General features: G+C 37.3%; 1 protein-coding gene across 2 annotated transcripts in view; it reads right to left on the bottom strand.

The window, feature by feature from the left end:
• Nucleotides 1-245: 245 nt before the first annotated feature.
• LOC140160546 (carbohydrate sulfotransferase 14-like) overlaps nucleotides 246-24,723 on the bottom strand; it is a 57,237-nt gene continuing 32,759 nt past the window's right edge. For both annotated transcript variants that reach the window (XM_072183788.1, XM_072183787.1), the window contains exon 2: nucleotides 246-1,261. In XM_072183788.1, the coding sequence (XP_072039889.1) occupies nucleotides 416-1,261 (846 nt within the window). In that variant the 3' untranslated portion in view covers nucleotides 246-415. The remainder of the gene's footprint in view (nucleotides 1,262-24,723) is intronic.

The following is a 24,723-nucleotide window of genomic DNA, read 5'->3' as shown; positions in this document are numbered from 1 at the left end:
GGGGGGTGCGGGGGGTGCGACCGCACCTCCCCAAATTTGCAAAAGTATACAAAAAGTCCCAAAATTTTAGAATTTGCGAGCGTAACGTGCAAAAAATCAGGTTTTTACGTTTTTGGTCAAAAAGGTCCAAATTTGGAGGAAAAGTCCACTTTTCACAAAATCGCCCCCCCCTTTGGAAAAAAAAAGTCCACTTTTTCAAAATCAGCACTCCCCCCAAAAAAATCCTGCGTACGGGCCTGAGTATGTCCATACTCAAAAATTGTGAAATTGTGGGATATCAGGTTCATGCATGGGGCCACAGAATTTATTTCACACTATAAAGGATACAAGTGTTCATGAGATGGGCCTCAAATGATGCGAGTTAAAATTTTGTTACGATCGGAGCGCAATCTGGTCGCGTATCCTCTTGCTAATGTTATGGTGATGAGGGGCTATAGAACACATTTCCTTGATATTTATGTTTCTTTGGTGGTGCGTACCCAAATGTAATAAAATCCAAAATATATTTATCTATAAGTTGTTGTAGATACTCAGGTTTGATCCTGCCTAGTTCTGTTTCAATTTTGTCTCGAGTTGTTGGATCATAATACATTTGTCTCTTTGGAAAATAAGCATCGCTATCACCACGAATTTGTTCTAGAACATATTGGGCATCATATTGTAGATGTTCGAAAGATCCTATAAAATCATAGTGAACAGCACAGGGTTGACATAACTCATGCATTGGTCTCCAATGTGGATCCATTCTGTTAACATCATCCGTGTCAACTACTAATCGAATAAATTCTTCAAAAGTTATATCATCATAATTGCCGGAATTGTTTTTCCCTTGGCGGTATCTCTTCGCTATAGTTGGACCATATCGTTTTCTATAATTTCCAATGTCCTCACCAAATTTATTGCGAAAAGCAGACAACAAACGTTCCATAGGATTTCTAACGAACATAAATTTGTAATAATTTGACAAACGGTACTGTATTTCATGGTAAGATAATTCCTTGAGAAAAACCAAATCGGCTTTGTGGTCCATTTTAATTTGCTTCTCGATATTATCCAAACTTCCTTGCATGTATTTGATGACCCGTTTCCAATTTGAGCACGCCACCTTGGGCACAAAGCAGTATAAGAATTTCCGCTCATCGTCGACAATAATTTGCGAAAAAAGTTTTTCACGCTGCTCATACGTCAGGTCACGTGGACTTTGAATGTCGTCTGCTGCGCACACAGTTCTGTAGGTTTCGTTTCGAATGGATCTTGTTATCTGTAATTTGAAGAAAAAAAAGGAGAAAAGTAGAGAAAATTAGAAACAAAATGAAAAAATCTGTACTTAGCATGCAATTTAGTGGGTTGACACCTGAAAAAAAGATAATCATAATTAATCAAGATCATGTTTTGCAAAAATTCGGCAAACTTGTTAAAATGTCATTGTCCATTGCGCAATTGACATCTAGTTATTCAACAACTGTGACATTCATATTAATTTACTTCATACCACGGTGCTTCATACCAGTATAGGCCTACCTGCTGAAAGCAAACTGATCAGTTTACCTATAAGTATAGCCTTTCAAATGCGATGTTGGAATGGATCCACTTTGGAATACCCGAATGACCTTTTCCCCCACAAGATTTCGACACTAACGTCTTCCCACAAAAGGTTGTTACTATTATCATCTCACTTTCCGAAATTTAAGATTAAATCGCACACAATGTAATATTTGTCTCTCCGTTTCTATCGAAGCCAAGAAAATTATGCACCATCAATTCAGAGACCAACCATAGACCAACCTAGGCCTTTACCATGCATCCTTATTATGATCTATGCCTATAGCATGCGCATGGTATATTTACAAGAATTATTTTGAGTTATCTCTGCACGACATCAATCAGTACGAATTTCCAGTCTTATTTAGATAGTGCATGCTGGTGGTCATCACATCCGAATACGATCCAAATAAAACAAGAACTTTGTATAACATGTTCCCTGTTGAATACTAAGTACTATAATTAGGTATATCACCCCAAAAATAAGCGCAGCAGAAACATGTTATTTGACGCTTTTAATTGAATCATCGTTATGAATGCTTCAAAAAACAAAAACAGAATTGAAATCGGATAATGCAAAGTGATGTAACGTCAACTTGAAGATACCCGGAAATCGGGTGAAAATCTGCCACAAATTGCTATAAATGGCAAAATGGTAATTTTTGGGATTTGTAATGCTTATTCGGACACTTACTTGAAAAGGTAGCATTGATTTAAGTATCACAGATTAATTGCATATCTTTCCGGACTTCGTTAAAGAAAACAAGATTAAAAAATCTCTCCTCGAATAAATGTAATAAATCCACCAAATATACAATTTTAGCCATTTTGACCAATCTGCAGACAAATAAAAGCTTAAAAAATGACTAAGTCCAGCTAATTAATATGTAAAAATAATGCCAACAGAGAACCGTACATGATATGAGGATGCGGTTTTTTTTGCACACATAAGTACCCAAAGTTCTTTCATTTGGTAACAAAAAATACACAAAAAGTCATTAATTATGCAAATTAGCTAATTAAATCTAATTATATATTTATGCCATTCTTATGTTAATTAGGCATATGTAATTTTTACTTTTTTCAATGTTTTATTTATGTTTTATTCATACAGCATGATTTTGTCAAATATGAACCTGCTGTGATGTTGAATAAAGAAACTGCAGTTAATTGCCTAAGTGCACCGAGTTTTCAATTGGTATAGGGAAGTGTTTCACTCATTGTCCAAGGAAAAAAAATACATGATAACAAACACTGGTATTTCAGACCGGTGGTACTAGGTCCTCTATTTCGAGAGACCTATATTTATTGATTTATGAACGATCTAAAAAAATTCATAAAACAGGTCTTAACTCTTAAACTAGGCAGTGTTTAATTTCGGCGGAGTTGATAGTGATTTAGGAAATGTTTCACCTACCATATATTAAAAAGACAAATTATTGTGATCAATGAAACATAACGAGGAAATCGTTTTTTGACATGTATGTTTTCAAAAATTGGCCAACTTTGATCCGCGCGCTTTTTGATTCACTGTTATGTATGCGTGCACAGTATGACATAATTATTGTGCAGCCACTGTGACATACCTACTATAATGAAGTTCACTAAAACTGTGTATAATTTTATTTTCCTAGTGAATAAGATTTTAAATTGCTCACAGAGCGGTGTGGAACGCGAATCTCAAAACTTCAAAAGTCAAATCATATTCGAAATACTGTTTCAAAGGTCAAATCGAGATTTCAATTAACGGTAGTTGTTTGTTATTATTTTAAATATTTCTAAAAATGCTTGATATTTTGTTGCTGAAAATGGAAACTTGGGGCTACCCTTGCCAAAACCTTGACTCAATTATAATATTTCGTCTTATTTGAGAATACAAATTGCCCGGACACAAAAACCTGTATGCTGCCCTCACAAATGACGTTTGGTATACAATTTTGCAAACACTGGCCACTCGGCACTCGTACTGTATAGTCAATCCGTCTAAAAAGGTGAGGGGAACATTCTATTCGGTCTGAATTGTCTAAAAGTGACTAAAAAGAACAAACAAATTTGCCAAAAGGTGAGGGGACATGCCACCTCCTTTGTTTCCCCCAGGATAGACACCCATGTCCAGTACCGAAATACACATTATAGATATTAAGTAAACAGGTCTTAGAAACATTTCCCCAATTCAACAGTAAATTTCAAAAATAGGCCTAGTGCACCATGCGAATTAAAACATGCTGAAGAAGCGCATGATCTAGTCACTTTTATATATAAAACCGAAACTGAACTTGCAACCTGGTGTCAGATTTTGGATGATCTAATCAAAGAAATAACAAGAACAAATTACACCCATAGTACACTAACTTATTAAGTGACATGATATATCTCATCGAATTTCAACAAAGAAAGAACAGTGGCATATACTCATAGTTTTTGACCTTTTTCGGTAATTCATCTGCCTTGTTAGATTTCAGCCTTAAGTTCACCCGTTGCTGTGAGAGTTACTGAGTGATAGCGATGCTATTTGACCCCTAATGACCCCTTTTTGACATGTTCCCGTCATTCTTTTTACTACTTTTAAGCCCAATTGGGCATACTGACCCCATTTGACCTTCGCCCTCGAGTGACCTCGGTTTGATTTTGTTCATGCTCCCGTGATATTAAAATGTAGCCCCTGGAACATTCTATTCGGTCTGAATTGTCTAAAAGTGACTATAAAAAAGAACAAACAAATTTGCCAAAAGGTGAGGGGACATGCCACCTCCTTTGTTTCCCCCAGGATAGACACCCATGTCCAGTACCGAAATACACATTATAGATATTAAGTAAACAGGTCTTAGAAACATTTCCCCAATTCAACAGTAAATTTCAAAAATAGGCCTAGTGCACCATGCGAATTAAAACATGCTGAAGAAGCGCATGATCTAGTCACTTTTATATATAAAACCGAAACTGAACTTGCAACCTGGTGTCAGATTTTGGATGTCTCCGAAGAGATTATGATTTCAGAAGGTCCAAGTGTAAATTACATAAACTGTAATAATTAAATCATGGTAATACGGATATAGAAGCTGTCATATATATATCCGCAGCTTTTGACAGACAAGCTAACACCATCGGAAAGCATGCCCTCTCGTAATGAACTCACCAAAAGCATCATAATTATATAAATACCCAGAAAAGTTGAGCAAACACAACGAGTTTATAAAGAAAAGGTTTAAATGTACTCGAGATGAAGATAAATAAATTTCCGATATAGGAAAGGGCGGGTCAGATGGTTACCAAAATGCACACACAAATTTTCATTGCCTATTATACCATGGAGTGAATGGATTTTTTTCGGGGGTTAGGGGATCAAACAATTTTGTGGGACCTTTAGCATGTTGAGGGGGAATCTGAAAATTAGGAAAGGGTGGAACACACACTTTGTTGTCGATTTGTTTCATTTCTCTAACCCACCCGCATAATTATTGAGCAGTCCCTAATAAATATAATGAAAGTTTACGCGATATTTTAACCTCCATGAAATGTTACTAGTTTAGCCCTCGATAACAAGACTGAGTGTTTTCAAAACAGTAACGAGTTTCGGATATTGAGCTTCCAGTACGTTTCATCAAAAGACAAATAAACTTGTCCTGATCTGAATACAATCATATCAATTGTTATCAAGACTATCATGTGATAGAAATTAACTCTCTTTTTCATATCTTTCCAATAAATTTACGTTGAAAAGCTAATCTGAAATATTGCATTTATTCGGATAAATTGAATCTTTTGCAATTATTGCTTTCCTTTAATAATAATAATAATAATAATAATATAATAATAATAATAATAACACTAATAATAATAATAATAATAATAATAATAATAATAATAATAATAATAACACTAATAATAACAATAATAATAATAATAAGTAATAATAATAATAATAAAAATAATAATAATAATAATAATAATAATAATAATAATAATAATAATAATAATAATAATAAAATAATAATAATTATACTATAACACTAACACTAATAATAATAATAATAATAATAATAATAAGCTGTATTTATCAAAGCGAATAATGTGAATCTGTTATACCGAACTTCTAAAAAGTCAGTCCATTTTCGTCCGAGTAAAAGGTTGAAAAAACGAACTTTATTAAAAATAAGACGACAAATAATTAAAATCAATAATAAAAATACCCATCCGTGATCTATACACATTTTGAGAATAGTAGTCTTTTAATTTACCATGATAATCGGAGCTGGAAAATTGGTAACGGGTATCAAAATAAATAGATTCAATTGCACTGACTTTTTAGCGCTAATACGTGAAGACGACAATAAAAGTTAACTAAGCAAAAAGTTAAAAAGAACCCCTCAAGAAATTTGTAACTTGGCGGAGATTCTTGACGACAGCTCCATCAAACAAATTGATTTCTTTCTTTGCTAATTGTTGTTTGTTTTGAGTTTTTGTAACACTTTTTCTGTTCTTTAAAATCGCTTAATTGACATTTTCTTGCTGTTTACATTTACTCAGTCACTTGATTTTTATTGTTCACACTCTGTCTCAACATGCTCAAATTGCAAATAGACCCTACTTGCAATGTTATAGTGTCGGGCAAACATTTTATTTTACACAGACGATTACCCCCAAACGCAAGTTCCTCGCAAAAGACGATGGTAAAACGACTGGTTTTTTTAAATATCAGACTCGGGCTCAGGCAGTACGAATTGCTAAACATGCAGGAAACACATTTTACGAATTTTATACCAAAAATATTAAAATTCAATAATTCCATATTATGGAAAAAAATAATTGCGACCCTAGATTTTTTCCTTTTTGGGTCGGTCGGAAATTAAAGGGCAATACATTTTTTTGCCTATTCTCAATTCAAGTAGATCATGAAAACATGTGAAAAAACATGGTAGATTTTGATCTGTTCACGCGTTGCATGCGAAATCAATCTGCCCCATGTTCGTCGCTCCAAGCATTCCAAAGTGTCCGATCTAATCAAAGAAATAACAAGAACAAATTACACCCATAGTACACTAACTTATTAAGTGACATGATATATCTCATCGAATTTCAACAAAGAAAGAACAGTGGCATATACTCATAGTTTTTGACCTTTTTCGGTAATTCATCTGCCTTGTTAGATTTCAGCCTTAAGTTCACCCGTTGCTGTGAGAGTTACTGAGTGATAGCGATGCTATTTGACCCCTAATGACCCCTTTTTGACATGTTCCCGTCATTCTTTTTACTACTTTTAAGCCCAATTGGGCATACTGACCCCATTTGACCTTCGCCCTCGAGTGACCTCGGTTTGATTTTGTTCATGCTCCCGTGATATTAAAATGTAGCCCCTGGATGACCTTTGACCTCGGATGACCTCGATTATATTTTTTACATGTTCCCCTCATATCGAAGATTCCACCTACTAAGTTTGAGCCCGATCGGACAAAAATTGAAATTTGACCCCTCCGTAATGACCTTTGACCTCGGTTGACCTCAATCTTATTTTAGGCATATATTCCTCTTGTATCAAGGATTCCACCCACCAAGTTTGAGCCCGAACGGACAAAGTTTGAAATTTGACCCCTCCGTAATGACCTTTGACCTTGGCTGATCTCGATTTTATTTCGGGCATATATTCCCCTCGTATCTAGGATCCAACCCACCAAGTTTGAGTTCGATCGGACAAAGTTTGAAATTTGACCCCCTCCGTAATGACCTTTGACCTCGGCTGACCTCGATTTTATTTCGGGCCTACATTCCCCTCCTATCAAGGATCCCACCCACCAAGTTTGAGCCCGATCGGACAAAGTTTGAAATTTTGACCTTTGACCTTGACCTCCGATGACCTCGAAAACCACACGGTCAACATGCTTTTTTGGATACCTATCCATATCCGAAATATCGGATCGATGCGTCGCAGCGCGGCGAAACGCATAGCCGGACCGGACAGACAGACAGACTTCGCTGGTTATTTTAGTATAGTAGACTAGTGCACCTGTAGCTTTGCAGCAATGCATTCTGGGTAGACATTACAGTGCATTTCAAATTGGGCAGACAGCCAAAAGCTGAATGAAACTTGTCCATAGTTGCCCATTACACATCTTTGTATCCACTTGCTGCTGCTTTTGCTATCCAGTTGGGGTATTTTGCCCCCTAGATGACCTTTGACCTCGAGGGGGCCCTTCGAAAACCACCCAGTCAACATGCTTTTCCCGTCACCTACCCATATCCGAAATTTCGGCTCGATGCGTCAAAGCGCGGCGGAACGCATAGCCGGACAGACAGATAGACAGACAGATAGACAGATACAGCCCGCTTATTATTTTATTAGTAAAGACTAGTGCACCTGCGGCTGTGAGAGCCCAGATGCTGTGAGAGCACTGGCATGATAGCGATACTGTTTGACCCCAGATGACCTTTGAACTCGGATGACCTTGGTGCAATTTTTTTCATGCTCCCCTCAGTCATACAAAGAATTCCACCTATCAAGTTTAAGCCCAATAGGGCAAAGTTTAAATTTAGCCCCTACATGACCTTTGACCTCGGTTGACCTCAATTTTGTTTTGCGCATATATTCCCCTCGTATCAAGGATTGCACCCACCAAGTATGAGCCCGATAGGACAAAGTTTGAAATTCATGACCTTTGACCTTTGACCTCGGATGACCTCCATATAATGTTTTCATGCTCCGCTCATACGAAGGTTTCGACCCACCAAGTTTGAGCCCGATCGAACAAAGTTTGAAGTTTGACCCCTCCGTAATGACCTTTGACCTTGGTTGACCTCGATTTTATTTCGCGCATTATATTCCCCTCCTGTCAAGGATCCCACCCACCAAGTTTGGGCCCGATCGGACAAAGTTTGAAATTTTGACCTTTGACCTTGACCTCCGATGACCTTCAAAACCACATGGCCAACATGCTTTTTCCAATACCTATCTATATCCGAAATTTCAGCGCGATGCGTCGAACCGCTGCGAAACGCATAGCCGGACAGACAGATAGAGAGAGACCGCTTATTATGTTGCAGCAATGCATTCTGGGTAGACATTACAGTGCATTTCAAATTGGGCAGATAGCCAAAGGCTGGATGGGCTGGATGAAACATGTCCAGAGCTGCCCAGTACACATATTTGTATCCACTTGCTGCTGCTTTTGCTATCCAGTTGGGGTATTTCCCCCCCTAGATGACCTTTGACCTCGAGGGGCCCTTCGAAAACCACCCGGTCAACATGCTTTTCCCGTTACCTATCCATATCCGAAATGTCGGCTCGATGCGTCGAAGCACGGCGAAACGCATAGCCGGACAGACAGATAGACAGACAGACAGACAGAGAGAGACCGCTTATTATCTTATTAGTATAGACTAGTGCACCTGCAGCTGTGAGAGCCCTGATGCTGTGAGAGCACTGGCTGATCTCAATTTTGTTTGCGCATATATATTCCCCTCGTATCGAGGATGCCACCCACCAAGTTTGAGCCCGATAGGACAAAGTTTGAAATCCATGACCTTTGACCTCGGATGACCTCCATATAATGTTTTTCATGCTCCCCTCATATAAAGGATTCCACCTACCAAGTTTGAGCCCGATCGGACAAAGTTTGAAATTTGACCCCTCCGTAATGACCTTTGCCCTCGGTTGACCTCGATTTTATTTCGCCCCTATATTCCCCTTGTATCGATGGTCCCACCCACCAAATTTGGGCCCGATCGGACAAAGTTTGAAAATTTGACCTTTGACCTTGACCTCCGATGACCTTCAAAACCACACGGTCAACATGCTTTTCCCAGCACCTACCCATGTCCCAAATATCGGATCGATGCGTCGCAGCACGGCGGAACGCATAGCCGGACAGACAGACAGATAGACAGACAGAGACCGCTTATTATTTTAGTATAGTAGATATAACTTTATTTTTTTCAAAACCGTTTTTTTGGCATATTTGTAATAGGCCTACTATACACAATGTGTATTACACATGTTCCAACTTACATCTATGAGCAAACTGTCAAATTCGCCCTATTTGTAGAAAAAAAAACGGGATGATTTTCTGTTGGTCCGACATATTATCATAATTTGTCATATTATGATATTTGTCGGAACGATCGCAAATCTTAGTCTCCTACGAAGCCAGAGCGTAACCAAACTGGATACGAAGGAAACTAAACTCTGAGGCCGCACTCGGCGTCCTAATCCAAAAAGTGCGAGATATATCGAGTGATAGAGGTGAAGTTTATGATGTTGTTTCTTTGCAAATTTCCAATGTTTTTCGCGTCCAAATGCATTGAGAACTTTCATAATGATTGCATATTAACTATTTTATCATTTTGGAAGAAAAAAATTAAAATTTTAAAATTTTAAAAGATCGTACATTTATAGTCTGGTTCTTCCTATACATCGTCTGCAATTTCGTTTTCATGTAGGCCCAAGTATGTCCAATATCAGTATCCGATCCATATTCTTATTCTGCCTATATGGGCCTATGATATTCGACATAACATACCAAAACATCTTCTACATATTGTTGAGGTCGATAGACATGAACAAGGAAAAAAAAGAAGGAAAAATTGCTCATTTTCATTGGCAGGTTTGTTATTTAACCATTAAGATTTTTTTGTTTTGTCATATCTTTTACATCATTGTGAAGTGACGAGGCCAAGTTTGAATTTGAAATCTGGACCTTTTGCAGACCAACCTAAATATTTTATTCTATCAGCTGAGGCTTGTGGGAAAAAGTTGGGAGCCATCTGCCATACTCTTAATTGACTTCCTGAAAAAGAAAGAAAAACTCTCGAAAAAAAGAAATATTTACATCCCGCATTGACCCGACAGGTGTGATAAATGAGCCAAATTTTACTCATAATATTATTATCTCATAAAATCAAGATTAAAATGATTATTATTCTAAAACGTTACTGATGCATGCTGGCATAATATAATGCTACACAATCTTCATCAAAAAGGTCATTATATAAATTGATCGAGGAAATAAGGAGAACTGTATTGATTTCAGCATGATTGCAGCCTTTTTGAGCCCGCGCTTTACGACTTCGACCATGCATGGTTCGACCATTTGAGGTGAATGTTTTCCACAGGTACACGACACATTCCGACCGAAGATCTCATTCCTCGTTGCTTGCGAATAGAACATGAAATTGAACTTAATCAACTAGGCCCATAATCGTTGACCTATTTTTTAATGTCATCTCCTACATTTCACATAAATGTCTTTTTAAAGTTTGCAATTATGATAAGGTAATAGTCGATTTCATTTCATGTAATTTTCGAGTTGAAATCCGACACACCTGGAATGTTTCAGGTCGAATAATTTGGTAGGGTTGAATGGTCACATACCGTACAGAACCAAAGCAATCAAGTGTCAATTACGGTGATTTCTTTGGTAATTTTGTGCACACACATTCTGTACCTCAGGCAGATATGTGTAAAAGGACTTTGCAAGTTACACAAATACTACTGAATACACTTGTTCTTAAAAGTTTATTCAGGGTTTAAACGTCGTTACAGGGCAAATTTGCACATAATAGAACTGACCCTGTTTTTGTACGTCAACCTGAACCGGTACGCTTGGGACAATTTCACAGTCACTATTCACTTGGACATCTCGATTTGAACTTCAAATTGCTGCATCGTATATGCCTATACATGATCATGATGATCGAGCCTGATTGGGGAGGGGGAGGCACAAGCAATTTTTGGCAATTTTCCCAATGAGATTTTCTACCACTACGTCATGCCTGCTTTTTCAGCACTATAGGCCTACATGTCCAAAAATTATAATTCAGCCTGCACGTTGCTTAAACCCGGGGTTCAGTATGAGAACATTTTCTTATTTATCTTGCATACAGGAAGAACTCTTATCTGACACATGAATGGCAGACAAACTACTACTTTAAAAAAAATAAGGCGATGATCGATGAGGATATTGTAATGTTTGTGCAACTTTCGTTTTTATCTCCCTGGGACTATAGAACTGGTTCCAGTTCCTCTAGGGGGTGACCGCCAAGCGGCCGGCCGCGATGCCTCGAAGCGGCCATCGGGACGAGCAGCGGCGAAGAACTGGGGGAAATTTATATAACGGTATCATCAGAGAGGGCCTGTCACGGTCCCTCGGCACTGAGCAAGTGCTACCTGAAATACTACTATTACTACATCAAACTCTTTTGCGTCTCGTTTGCATAACAATTAGACCACGATATTAATACTACAAGAGCATTACAAAATTTGAATTTAAATTAGGATATAATTGCGCTGACAGTTAGGATTATGGGGGATCTTATGTTAAAATAAGGGTAATGTGAGGTCAGTAGATAAAAGCAATGTTGGTATTGGTACACAATTAAAGGGACACCTTTACATGTGAGGCATATGGTTTAAAACTGTTCAAATATATGCATGCAGAAAGGGCAAAATCATGCCATACCATTTAAGGCTTATATATAGGTAAAGATGATTTTGATTAAATATAACTACAATTGCCCAAGAAAATTGGGCCCAAACATTTTAGGCTCCCAATAGAATCATTCATACAGCTCCAGTGACTAAATGGTCTATGAGTGAATGTACATTTCTAATATGACCAAAATTGAATTTAATATTAATTAATTTGAAATAATGAACAATAGAGTTTAAGTTTGGCGACAATGCAGGCGGTTGAGGGAAGTTGATACGTGTAAGTCAAATCATCTAGACAGTGCAGTTTACACTCTAAAATATCTTTACTTAATTTTGGCAAACGTTTGTGGCCCACATTATTTCTGCACAAATGAAACCTTTTGTCTCATAATAACCTATACGCCTCGGGTTCCAACATAATTTTATCGCACACCAAATCTGGTGCCTTTGACCTACAATTATTTCTAAATTGCTTTCAGCATTTCAATTTTGTGGCCACAAAGTTAATCTTTTATCTTAAAACATAATATCACCAGTAACACCTCCTCTTTCTATAATATTACAGCAAACATCTTTTGTTTCATGATGTTAGATTTGCGTCGAGCTTTCAAATATTACCGCAATGATATTCTTTAGCAGTTTTACTGCCGCAGGGTTTCCACACACTTAAAATGTATTTTTTGTTTCATAAAATTTTTGGCCTCGCGCCTTAGATTTCCCTGTTGACACCAATAATTAAGATCAGATCTTCTAACGTTCATATCTTGAGGAAGCCGCCGTATCTCTTCAGTTTACAGAGTGACCTGTATATCAAACTATGTCTTCCAGGGTCTGATGATCAAACGTACATGCTGATCCGTCATGACATATCATGTAGTTCTTTGAAGCTTTTGACCTGTACATTTATGACATTTTATTTGAGTGCATTGGGTACAAAATACTCTGCAACTTTGTTAATGAACTTACTTTTTGCAACTTTTCGACGATGCGTCTGGAACCACCAAACATCTTGTCTCAGCTTCACCAGACTTCATCAAGTAACTGACCCGTCGGACTTGTCATGTGACCAGTCCAACCGGTCAGTTGTCTGATGAAGTCTGGTGGTTCCAGACGCAAAGTTGCAAGATTGCAAAAGGCACAGATCCTGTGTAAAAAGTAAGTTCCAGATTTATTTCTAAAATTCTCTCTGTTACTCAGGTACAAACTACATTGTATGCTATTAAAACGAGACCAGGAGCTCCGTTTGGCTGATAGCGAGTGAAAGTACTTAAGTGAAACCAGGTCACTAGTGAGTAGTGTTTGGCCTCAAAACAGGATAACGATGGGGAAGGAAAGATACTCTTGACATCAATCATAACTTTAGTAGTTTAGTTAATAACAATAAATATGTCCACCACCACAATCTGCTGATATGCAAAATACACAATCAACTTAAATTTATTAGAGTAAATGTTTTGATAATTCTGGAAAATTGTAGGCATGATATTTATGTTCATACAATTTTACCGAACTTAATTTTATCTGTTAAATGTTATGTGTTGACACCATTTTAAATCTTCAACTGATTGGAACAAACGGAGGACCTTAATTGAATTGAGACATAATAGCCTCCCTAGAACGGGTATTAAGCTCCATTAGCCATAAACACAATAAAATTGCGCTGCACGAAGTCTTTTTGAAATTGACGCGTTTTACCCCGATTGAATACTAGCTGCCCTCCCGTTTGTGTCCGCCACACATCGAAAAGGCTATTAATGCAGAGGATGATTTAAGGAAGCCCCATCATGCACTGCAAACGTGTTATCACTAGAGTTTCAACTGCCACTTTACTTTTCAAATCCCATTGAATTCTGTGCAAAAGATGTTGTTTAAGAATTGTGCGTGTGTCATTATTACTTGGTCGATTTCAGAACAAAAGTGATGTATGCATACAGGATAATTCACACCTTCTGTAGGTAACATAAAATGTGAAATCGACTAGCATTTTGAATGCGTTTTTATTGTAAATATATCAGTCCAAATTCAAATTTAACCATGCCCGTCAATGCAATGTGCGAGCAGTGGTGTCATGTTCACTCACACAGCTGTGCTAACCGCAAGTCAATGGGAGCACAGATATTGGAACACATCTGTGATGGGAGTGATCTCGAAGAACTGTGAAGAACTGCTATGCATGGAACTTTAATGAGGAGCGAAAATGTAACTTGACAGCTTGATATGTGCACTATACACAAGCTTCAAAATAACCAGGCACCCAGGAGCCATTTACCCAATGGTCATAACATTTTGGCTCCTGGTCCACACCAAAATCATATGAACCAGGTTCTACATTTTTTAATAGGACCTGGTAGTTTACGCAGGTTTTGTATTGAATGTGTACTATTGAAATTTAAATGACTCTTAGCTCTTTAAAAATGGCTCCTGGTTCACTAGATAATCTCAGGACCATGAGCTGCTTTTTCCAAATGTGCAGCTCCTGGTCCAGATGATCTGCTTATTTTGAGGCTTGACTATACATCTCACACACGCTCGTGTGTGTCCGAGCACAGTCCTTCCACTACCGCAGAATTTTATCTTCAAGTACAAGCAAATAGACTATGAGACATGGGCATTTATCTTTCACTTCCGTATAGTCCACTCTTGGGCAGAACATAAAAACATCACAAATCAAGAGTAAATATATGTCTGAACAGGTCTGAATTAATATCCAAAAAGTTTCCACGTTCCCACAAGGAGCAACTATATTAGCCTACTGATGCACGCGGCTGTACAAACATGTATTATTGTAAAACCAATCTAGTAATGTTTTTTGTGGAGTTCGTCTACCTTTAGTCTCACTCGTCAAAACACACTCATGTAGAGGCATGCTTGAAGACGAATATCTACGGTATTTGACGACCCTCATATACTTCAAATACATTCCAAATGGCGGTTATTGAACTACGACATAAATAGATGTTGGCAAAATAATAATGATACATCCGACGGCGATTACTGTAGAGAGCACACAAGACCCCTTACATTGGATAAGCCATTACAAGTATTTTACGACTCTCAAATTTGATTTTAGATTAAAAACGCCGATTTCGACTGAGGTAATGAAGTCCTTAAAAACCCTAAATAGCGAACAATTATCTTGTATTTAAAAGGCAGTATACTGTTTATAAACGAACAAAAAATGTCAAATTCTTAAACCCACAACTTAATTTGCAATCCAATTATTCAATTACGAAAATACGCGAATTCCTTGGCAGGGGAACAAACACACGAATTCCTTGGCCAACAATGAACAAACTGTTTTTCCCTAGGATAAAAAAGAAGTAATCCGAAAAAGTTTAAGGTGAGTCCGAGGGAACATACTTTGATCAGCTCGTATTCGGCGATCCTTATAACATCGCGGATTAATATCAACATTTTGAGGATTGTTTTGGGACATTTCGCCAGAATCATCACGAATAATTCATTCAAGTCCTATACTCAAATTTTGAGACAAATAAAGCTGACACACAAGAGTAATGTTATGAGTTCTATAAAGTAGAATCCATTGATATAAGGAGTATCATTTCATCATGTGCACGATTTTTCTCGGAAGAGGAAACGACCAAAACTTTCGTTTTGATAACTGGCCTTGACCATGTTGACTCGGGAACCTCAAGACCTAAAGGAACTATGAATGCGATTATTGGCTTCCTCGAGTCATAGGTCTATGTACCCAGTAAACACAAAAACGTTTTAAAACGTTTTAAATAAGTTATATTTTGGCTTTTGGTTTAGGTAAAAACGTTTTAATAACATTAAAATGTCGGGTTATATAAAGGTCATGATAACGTTTTAAAACGTTTTGTATGAAAACACACTACAACAATATTTTCAAATGTTTAAAAAAAATGTTATTGTAAACTATTTTTGCAAACATTTTTGCCAAATATTGTGTCAATACTTAAATAACATTATGTTAAAATATTTGAACCCAGCAAACACAGAAATGTTCTTAAAATGTTTTGTTCAAAACCTTTTAATAACATTTAAATGTCGGGTTATATAAAGGTCATGAAAACGTTTTTAAAACGTTATTGAAAATATTTTGGGCAAACATTTTTCGCAAAATATTTTTCAACTCCCAAAATAACATTCTGTTTAGAATGTTTTGTATCAAGTTTTCAAGAATGTTTTTGGAATGTTATTAAAACGTTATTATACCCTTTATATAACCCGACATTTAAACGTTTTCTGTAAAACATTTTTGTTTGCTGAGCAGTAAATTATCAAAAATTTTTTAAGGTTATGAAAACGTTTTATACTCTTAATATACCCTTTATATAACCCGACATTTAAACGTTTTCTGACAACCTTTTATAACCTTTTGCGAATGATGTCGAAAACGTTTTGTGTTTGCTGGGTAGTTGGGTGTGGATTTTTTCCGATCGTGGCAAAGTCTCTTATATAGAGTGATCCTGATAGTAGGGAAAGGTGTTTTTTTTCCTCAGTGTGGGATTTTCTTTTTCAAAAACTTGCAGCTCCCCTCGCAATAACTTGGAAGTCAAAATGGTGCGTCCATATTATTATGAAAGGGAATAGCTAGCTGGAGTGAACAGTTAAATCTAAAGGGGATTGCAGAGCAGTCTACCGAGGAGCTCCGTCGACAATTCAATGGTTGCAAAATAGTATTCAGAATTGCTTGAGAAAAAAAGATCACGAACTTGAACTGTATACTGGGATTTGGTGTGGGGTCAAATGAATGAATGAATGTAATGGATCAGGTTCAGTACTGTGAGATCGCAAGTATTTTTCTCATGTAATATCAGCATTGTTAGTAGTTTTCGGTTTTTTCCAACAGACTCGAGGAAAGGAGGAGACCCTTTTTCTTTTCTTTTTTCAAATGTCAGATTCTGAGGGATAAACACCCTAGAATACCACAAAAAAGACTCGGAAAATGATCCTTGTTCTAAATTTATTTAATTTTATTATTTTGAAAAATCTATTTTAAAAAAAAATCGCCCTTCCGGTCAACATGTCAAAATAATAAATTGTCTTGATTTATACAGCGGTCATATTGACAAAACACTGACCTACATAGTGTGTAAATAACTAAATATTAACGTTAATTGTGTCAGTGTCAAATAGTATAGTAATCACATAATTTAAACGATCTTATCAAAATCAAAATACTTCCCTGCACGTTTGTTTAAATAATTCAATAGAACTAAATCCAGGAGAGTCAGGTCACAATTTAAGTGGCTCTGACCATATACCCTGGAAACTGATTTAAATAAAATAGCATTAAACACATAGGCAAAATAATTTTCCCCTGATCCTTAATCCTTTGCAAAAACTCAAAATGCATAAACTCAAGGCGTAGTTTGTAGTACCCTAGGAAAATTAATATTATCGCGTGCTAAGATTCTCGCAATCGCGTTTGTTTTTGTTTTTTTTTCCCAAAAGTTTTTCAACCTGTCAACGTCTGCAGTGTCTGTCAATTGTAAATGCGAATCGACCAAACATATTTCCACGTGCATTAAATCTATAGATTTCATATAGGGTATCCACAGGTCTCTAGACCAACCATGATATGTCATTTGTAATAAAGGTTGATACAATAAAACATAAAGTACACCAAATCAGACATTTCCATGTCTACGCAGTGTAGGGCCTACTAGAGAAAAGGTTACCTTCCAAATATCCTAGTTGTACAGGTGGTATCAAAATGATTTGGTACTTATTAGTTATGGCATGGTATACCGTAAAGATTCGCCTAATGGCGCTATACATATGGGCTCCCTTGACATAACTAAAATTTTAGGCACAAACCAGGACCGCGACACTCCGGCACTTGTTGGAAGACATCTAGTACAGCAGACAGTACATGTATAATGTGATTTTCTCATTTATAATTAGGATTACGTCATTGCCAGAGCTTGTTTATTTGTTCATTAGAATGATTGACAGCGGTGGGCAGACTTATACTCTTTGTTTTGTGAGTGGTACAAAAATGTGATTCCTTGATAAATTATAGGTCAAGGTAGGTCAATTCGGACCGTCTCTTCCTCAGATCTCTATGTAGGACTCTATGTTATCTTCTCATTATACGATCGTAGTAAGACTTGGCCGGCGACGACGCTTGCGAATTGCCTGTCTTCAACTGCTGTATAGCATGGTATAGGCAGTTTGTAGAGAGTGTCTTATCTCATTATATAAAATCTCTGCACAAACTAAAATGCGCACTAAGGGCACGGATCGTTAATTTTATTGGGAGTTTCAGAGGGAGCTCTCTATTTGTACATGAAATTTACCCCCAAGGTAAAGGAGATCCTGTGCGCCATTAGGCGAATCTTTACGGTATATTAAAAGCCTGTACGAAACTTCCAAATACATGATTGAATCCGCTTGAAATTGCCGGAATATAGGCTTATAATATAGATTGGGATATTCAGATATTGCCTTTTCATGTGTCAGTCTTGTATAAAATCACAGTGGAAACGGTTGGGTACCAATCATTTTGATACAGCTTGTATTAATCGCATCAACATGTTGTAATCCTGGCTGTACGTCTCAATGTTATACTTCGTAATGATTCAGCGGTTTTTATTTTAGTAACACTATAAAATCATCAACAAAAATTTGTCATCCAATTACAAAACCTCTTTTCTCACCTCCACAAATAAGAGTGCCATGAACCTTCCCGGGCAAAGTAAAATACAATCATGTGCAAAGAGAAATCTAAAAATATATCCAAATATATAGAAACCGATGCATTCTTCTGCAAACGACTTAAATTAAATTATGCAGGAAAATAATTAATGTAGGCCCTACATGTATAATCTCTTCTTACAAACTGCCGTAGGCAATGCTAGGCCTACCACTATTCCGCCAAGTACGGCATTACATGCATCATATAAACCCTTCAACAACTAGCATCTCAAACAAGCTCATCTATATGGCTCAGTTCCTTCACCCCAATACATTAGTGTGTGCATATAATGACCTTGGTATTTTTCGGTTTGCTGGAATCAAAGATGCATTGTCATTCACATTTGGAGAAAATGGCGTCGAGTATGATGAGGCTTTTTTTTATTGCCTTATATAACAACAACAGTGACAACAAACTTGAGAAAATTGGGCTTCATTATCTGCTAATTGGTATGATAAATCATTTTAGTACTTAACAGTGACCTACAGAGATCGAAATTGGACGAATGAACTAAACAAATAATATGCCTAGACAACATCTAAAATAAAAATATTCACCTGTGTTCTTGCCCCAGCGGCATCAATCAGTTTTCCAAAATGCCAAAGGTTAGTAAGTTTTCGTTCACCTACTGTGCTAAGGACTAAAAGTGATGAGATTTTGACCTAAACATTCCAAGGTCGCGTCGTTACATACACAATGTATTGTCAATTAAGGGCAAAATATTTAATTTGCCTAATGCCTATTTTTAATTAAAATTATTAATATTATATCAAGCCCAATGACTTAAGAAAAGTTTTCTTCTTTAGAAAATTGTTTGCAAATTTTATAAATCTAAGTTGAAGAAATTTGTAATCAAAATCTACATCTTGCTAAGTGTTATGAACTATCGCACGTTCTAAATCTTTTCATAAATCCTCTTTACTACTTGCATACTAATTTATCAAATTATTGCAAGCTAGGCCTATGTGTCAAACAAATTAACTTGGGGTAGCAAAACGATAGTACTCTACGTAATTATGCTTGTACTTTCAATGTATGCCAATGAAATGTCATCCCTTGGAATCAGCCTGCAGGCTGTCAAAACCTCAAAACATAATTTGTCAACAGAACACAGCAGAGTACTGCAGCAGCATGGGTCGTCGTGTCTTCGTTGTCTCTTGTCAAAACAAACATAATAATATGGCCTTTAGTCATAGACTGACAAGCACCAAATTCACATCGTCATTTTCGGGTATCTTAAGCATAAACTATCTGTACTTGAACTTACCCTACAAAGTTTATATTGGTCAAGTTGTTAAAACAATCTAGAAAGCTTACATAAGGTTTGGTTATTATTTTGTATGGCATAAAAACGTCTATATTTATCATATCTGCTCTAGACCTATATACATCAAACCTCCCATGATCACACGGAAGAGGAATTCCCGAGCAGATGGGTATTTCCAAAGCGTAATAAATAACATATATGGCGTGAATATGCAAAATAAAATTGAATCTACTCATAGCGAACAGTATCTTGACTATACAATAACAACATCATAAATTTAAACAGCCGTAGCTCCAGCGCCTTCTCATAATAGCCATGAATTTGAATATAGAGCAAAGCGGTGAATTATTCCAAACTAGGCGGTTACCCGTATTTCGCGGTTCTTGACGGTCGTGGTTATCATGGTTATATAAGTTAACCAGATCTGAACTGTATGCATTAACTGTATCTCGTCATTTCAACCGTTCACAATGGCACTTTAAACGGACAAAAAGTACTGCTTGAAACCGTTATGGGCGCACACCACTAAATAAACTCCCATTGAAATACGTGTAAATATACATGAAAGTAAGTTTGTTTTTCTACCCCATGTAAAACCATTTTTCATATTTTGGTAGCACCAATGTCTTAAATAAAGATTAAAATTTAATTTAAAATGGGTTTTTGACACAAGTTGAGACTAACTTTTAAGCTACGGGGACCTGAACAGCGCCACCCTTATTTTCAGCTTGCACGAATGCCTCCTTACCATGTCCGTACGCGGATTAGTTTTGGGAGCCAAACTTTTGACCAGATCAAGATGCACCATTTTGTGATATTCTGAACATTTACCAATTGCATATCTTTTAATTTAATTATAATAAACAATCATGGCTACTCATCTTGCTCCCAAGGGACACCCACTTGTTTGCACTACCGACCTATGTTTACCGGGACTATCAAGGGTTACACCAAATGCGGAAGGATTTAGTGGTGTGCTGCCTTATAGTATCTATCTGAACATGGACGCCGAGCTCTCCGTGATCTGGACATGTGGAAAGAGCATTACATCTCGCGACAAAATATACTTCTGATTCAATGAGATCAATCAGCAATTTTATTACAATTGTCAAGATACATTACGATATATTATCATATCTTTAATAGACAGACCACAGTGGACACACATAGAAAGCAGACCTTTTGCTACCCATGTCAGTGCGTAATTTGACCTACAGTAGCCACACGCTGCAACTGATGACAACTTCCTTTTGTTCCATATCAGATATCCTGGAAATCAATTGGCCATCTGGATGGCCATGTTGGCAGAAGTCATAGCTTCAACGTCAATGGCTATAACCAGGGTCTGCGCTATACTATCTCAAGTAGCAAATGCAAGCAATACCGTGATAGATTTATTATGAACGTGATGAAACTCGAGGCTTCTCTGCAAGTATCGACGACCTTGAAAATCTGGATATTTGTAACATGAAAGGTAAACCATGGAGAGTACCCAGCTCGTCATATGACTGAATCTGGGTCAAATTCAGGGATACGTTACTGAACACTTGGATTTAACCGTCAAATACTACAAAAAAGGAGTCAAGCGAATTAAATTTTGAGAAGCCTCTATACATGCTAATTATACATTGGGTATTGAAACATTTTACAACACAACTGTCATCACATGGACCTACTGCCATTATGTAAAGTTGTGACAGATGGCCATTAAACAATCTTGTGCCATCAGCATTATCATAAATCATATTATGATTACGTTACAAGATAAAATCAGGGTGATGAATAAGCAGGTTCGGGTCAACTCAAGGGTATCGCAAGTTTAATGCTGACCGGTGAACATCTATCATTCTACTATCTATCAACTATCATCCGCGAATGATGATCGACCAAAATCTAACCATGGACTGTGATCTAACCAACGCGGTGGGCGTTTCTTGTCACTTTGGAAAGATCAATCCATCTTTGGCCAAATCAAATTCTTGTCGTTAGCAATTGGATACGACCTATAAGGTTTTAAAATGCATGTTTCATATTATTCATTATTGTTAAAATTGTGGCCTGTGTGATATTCGGTAGTCGTGTGCTATACATACACGCGCGATCAAAGGCGGCAAATACCGCATTATGGATACAATAGGTCCACCCACTCCACCTGGGCGACATTCCATCAGCTCATAGCCAGGTGCTTGTATTGTATAATGTATTCAAACGATTTCGCGCTTACACGGTGCAACTGGTTCCTCCACCTGAACGACATTCCATGCATATCTACTCATAGCCAGGTGCATCATAATGTATGCAACTTGATTTAGAGATTAGACCAGGGAGATGCACAGACGGCAAGTCGTGTTCACATTGTTGGACGTACGCCCGGCGGAACTTGGTCGGCGCAAGTTGCTAGGAGTAGCGGTAGGCGCTGCCAGGAGTAGGTGCAGTGTGAACGATGGTCAGCGTAAGTTCCGCCAGGCGTACGTCCGACGATTTACTCCTGACAAAAGTCAGGAGTAGCGAGCTGGGTGTAACCTCCCGCCAGGTGTAAGTTGCAATGTAAACGCAGATTACGCCTGGCACCCGGAGTAAGTTTGACCTTCTGTTGGTCAGAACTAAGAAATTACATATCGCGTGGTTGATAAAGGTCACAGAAACACCGGAAGTGGTAGCCAATGTTTACGCCGACCAGAAGTGAATGATTGGTGGAACTAGTCGGCGTACTGCTAGGAGTAGGTTAGGTGTGGACACGCGGTAGGAGTAGGGAAAATATTTATGGAATTTTTATCAATGTTAGAGTAAGTTTACGCCGGGTGTAACTCAAAATGTGAACACGACTTTATGTGGAGTGCATGCCAGATTCCACTATTGTGGTTGTAGCACTGAAACGCGACGTTTGACATACGTCATGACGTCTGTGAAGGTCACCATGGTCACAGTCCAACCATGCGGTTTTATCGTAGCAGGAGCTTTCATTTCAAAACATTCATTTTGACACGTGTATTGACCACAAGGTCCATGTCATTTTGATGTTAACTCCAGGGTACCTTGTTGACTTAAAGAAGGCAACAATGATAAGCATCAGATCAGAAGACAAGATAACTTCTAACACTACAGCAAAGCCATCAGATCAAATACAAGCCCCCAAGGATATGTATCTATGAAACCGAACAACACAGGAAATTTCACTTTTGCAAATCACTTAAATTGGTTCAAATGCAAGTTGACAGCTAGCTCTTGTCTTTGAATCTGTTTGAGGACCATGTCCGGTGTGAACCCACAATCAACGAAAAAAGTCCTTGGAACGCTTGGCACACTCTGTCGAAATTCCGTGCAGAATTTCTTATGTTCATGGAATTGACCTATATTGTGTTTGGGAAGAAACATGACATCTACAACAATTATTTACCCTTCCCCTATCCCCATCAAGAAATGTTGGAACACATTGGGGAACCGCTGAAGACATTGGCATTTCTCAACATTGTACGGGGGAGAGGGGGTGACAGTTTTCCGTTATTTACACGCAAGCGTTCCAAGACTTTTTTCGTTGATTGTCTCTACCGAATGCAAAATATTTCATCTAAATTTCGTTTTTGTTTCATAACTCAAAAACGGAATGTCGCATGAGCTTCAAATTGCACATGATTTGAGAGTGGATTATATGCTTTGTAATCATAATAAAATTGTTGCTAAAGAATTTGGTGTATTTAGGGAGTGGTCATTTTAAACACCCCCTATGCTAAATTACTCACGTTTCTTAATCATGGCTCTAAAATGCTCTAAAATGTCGTTTTTGTCCATAACTCAAAAACAGAATGTTGTATGAGTTTCATATTGCACCAGATTTGAGAGTAGATAATATCCTTTTGAATCGTAATAAAATTTTTGATGAAAATGTTGGGTTATTTAGGGAGTGGTCACTGAAAATACCTCCTATGCTAAATTACACAAGTTTCGTAATTATGCCCTCTACTGTAAAAAAACTCAAAAACACTACAAATACATTTTTTTACAATATCACCATGTTTTGCAGCATGTTTCCAAAATATTTTCAATGTTATTAAAACTTAAAACATTTTGTACCCTTTATGATATAACCCAACATGTAAATGTTTTCTCTAAAACTTGTGTTCGCTGAGTATAGGCATATATAAATGTCTTCTGGAAAACTTGTGTATGCTGAGTATAGGCATATCCGAGCGAATCAGAACGATTATGATGTAACAATTTGAAACAACTCATTTCTGAATATTATTTATATTAAAACACGCTTTTGCCATGAGAAAAAACAAGAAAAGAAAAAAAAAACACAATTGAATATACTTTTTTTTTAAAGACCACCACTGGGACTCGAACCATTCACATCGGTCAATAGTCAAAAGGTTATCAGTCTGAGGACTAATCCGCTACGCCACGCTGCCATTTCGCAATCGAAGTAACAAGTTTTGTTCTTTTATAACTTTTATAGTAGTCAGATATCGGGGAAATTGTAAACTTGTATAGAATGCTTGCACGAAAGGTCATGAGTTCAAATCATCCTCCAGACACGGTCCATAAGATATGCTAATGCATGGAGTACAAAGAATTACTTTGATCAAAACCAGTTAAACAGGTGATTGGTATTGTACTCCGTGCATTTGTATGTCCTCTGGAGCGTGTCTTTAGGATGGTTTGAACTTTATGATCTTCCATGCAAGCACCCTATAGTAGAAACGGCAATATGTATCAGTTTACCATAATGACAAAATGGTCCAAAATCGACATTTTATGTTTTTAGGCCGCATCTCACGAAGCGTCACGTTCGTTTACATTTGCTAT

The sequence above is a fragment of the Amphiura filiformis genome, chromosome 9 (assembly GCF_039555335.1).
Source record: "Amphiura filiformis chromosome 9, Afil_fr2py, whole genome shotgun sequence".
Taxonomy (NCBI): domain Eukaryota; kingdom Metazoa; phylum Echinodermata; class Ophiuroidea; order Amphilepidida; family Amphiuridae; genus Amphiura; species Amphiura filiformis.
This window is presented reverse-complemented; position numbering and strand designations above follow the sequence as displayed.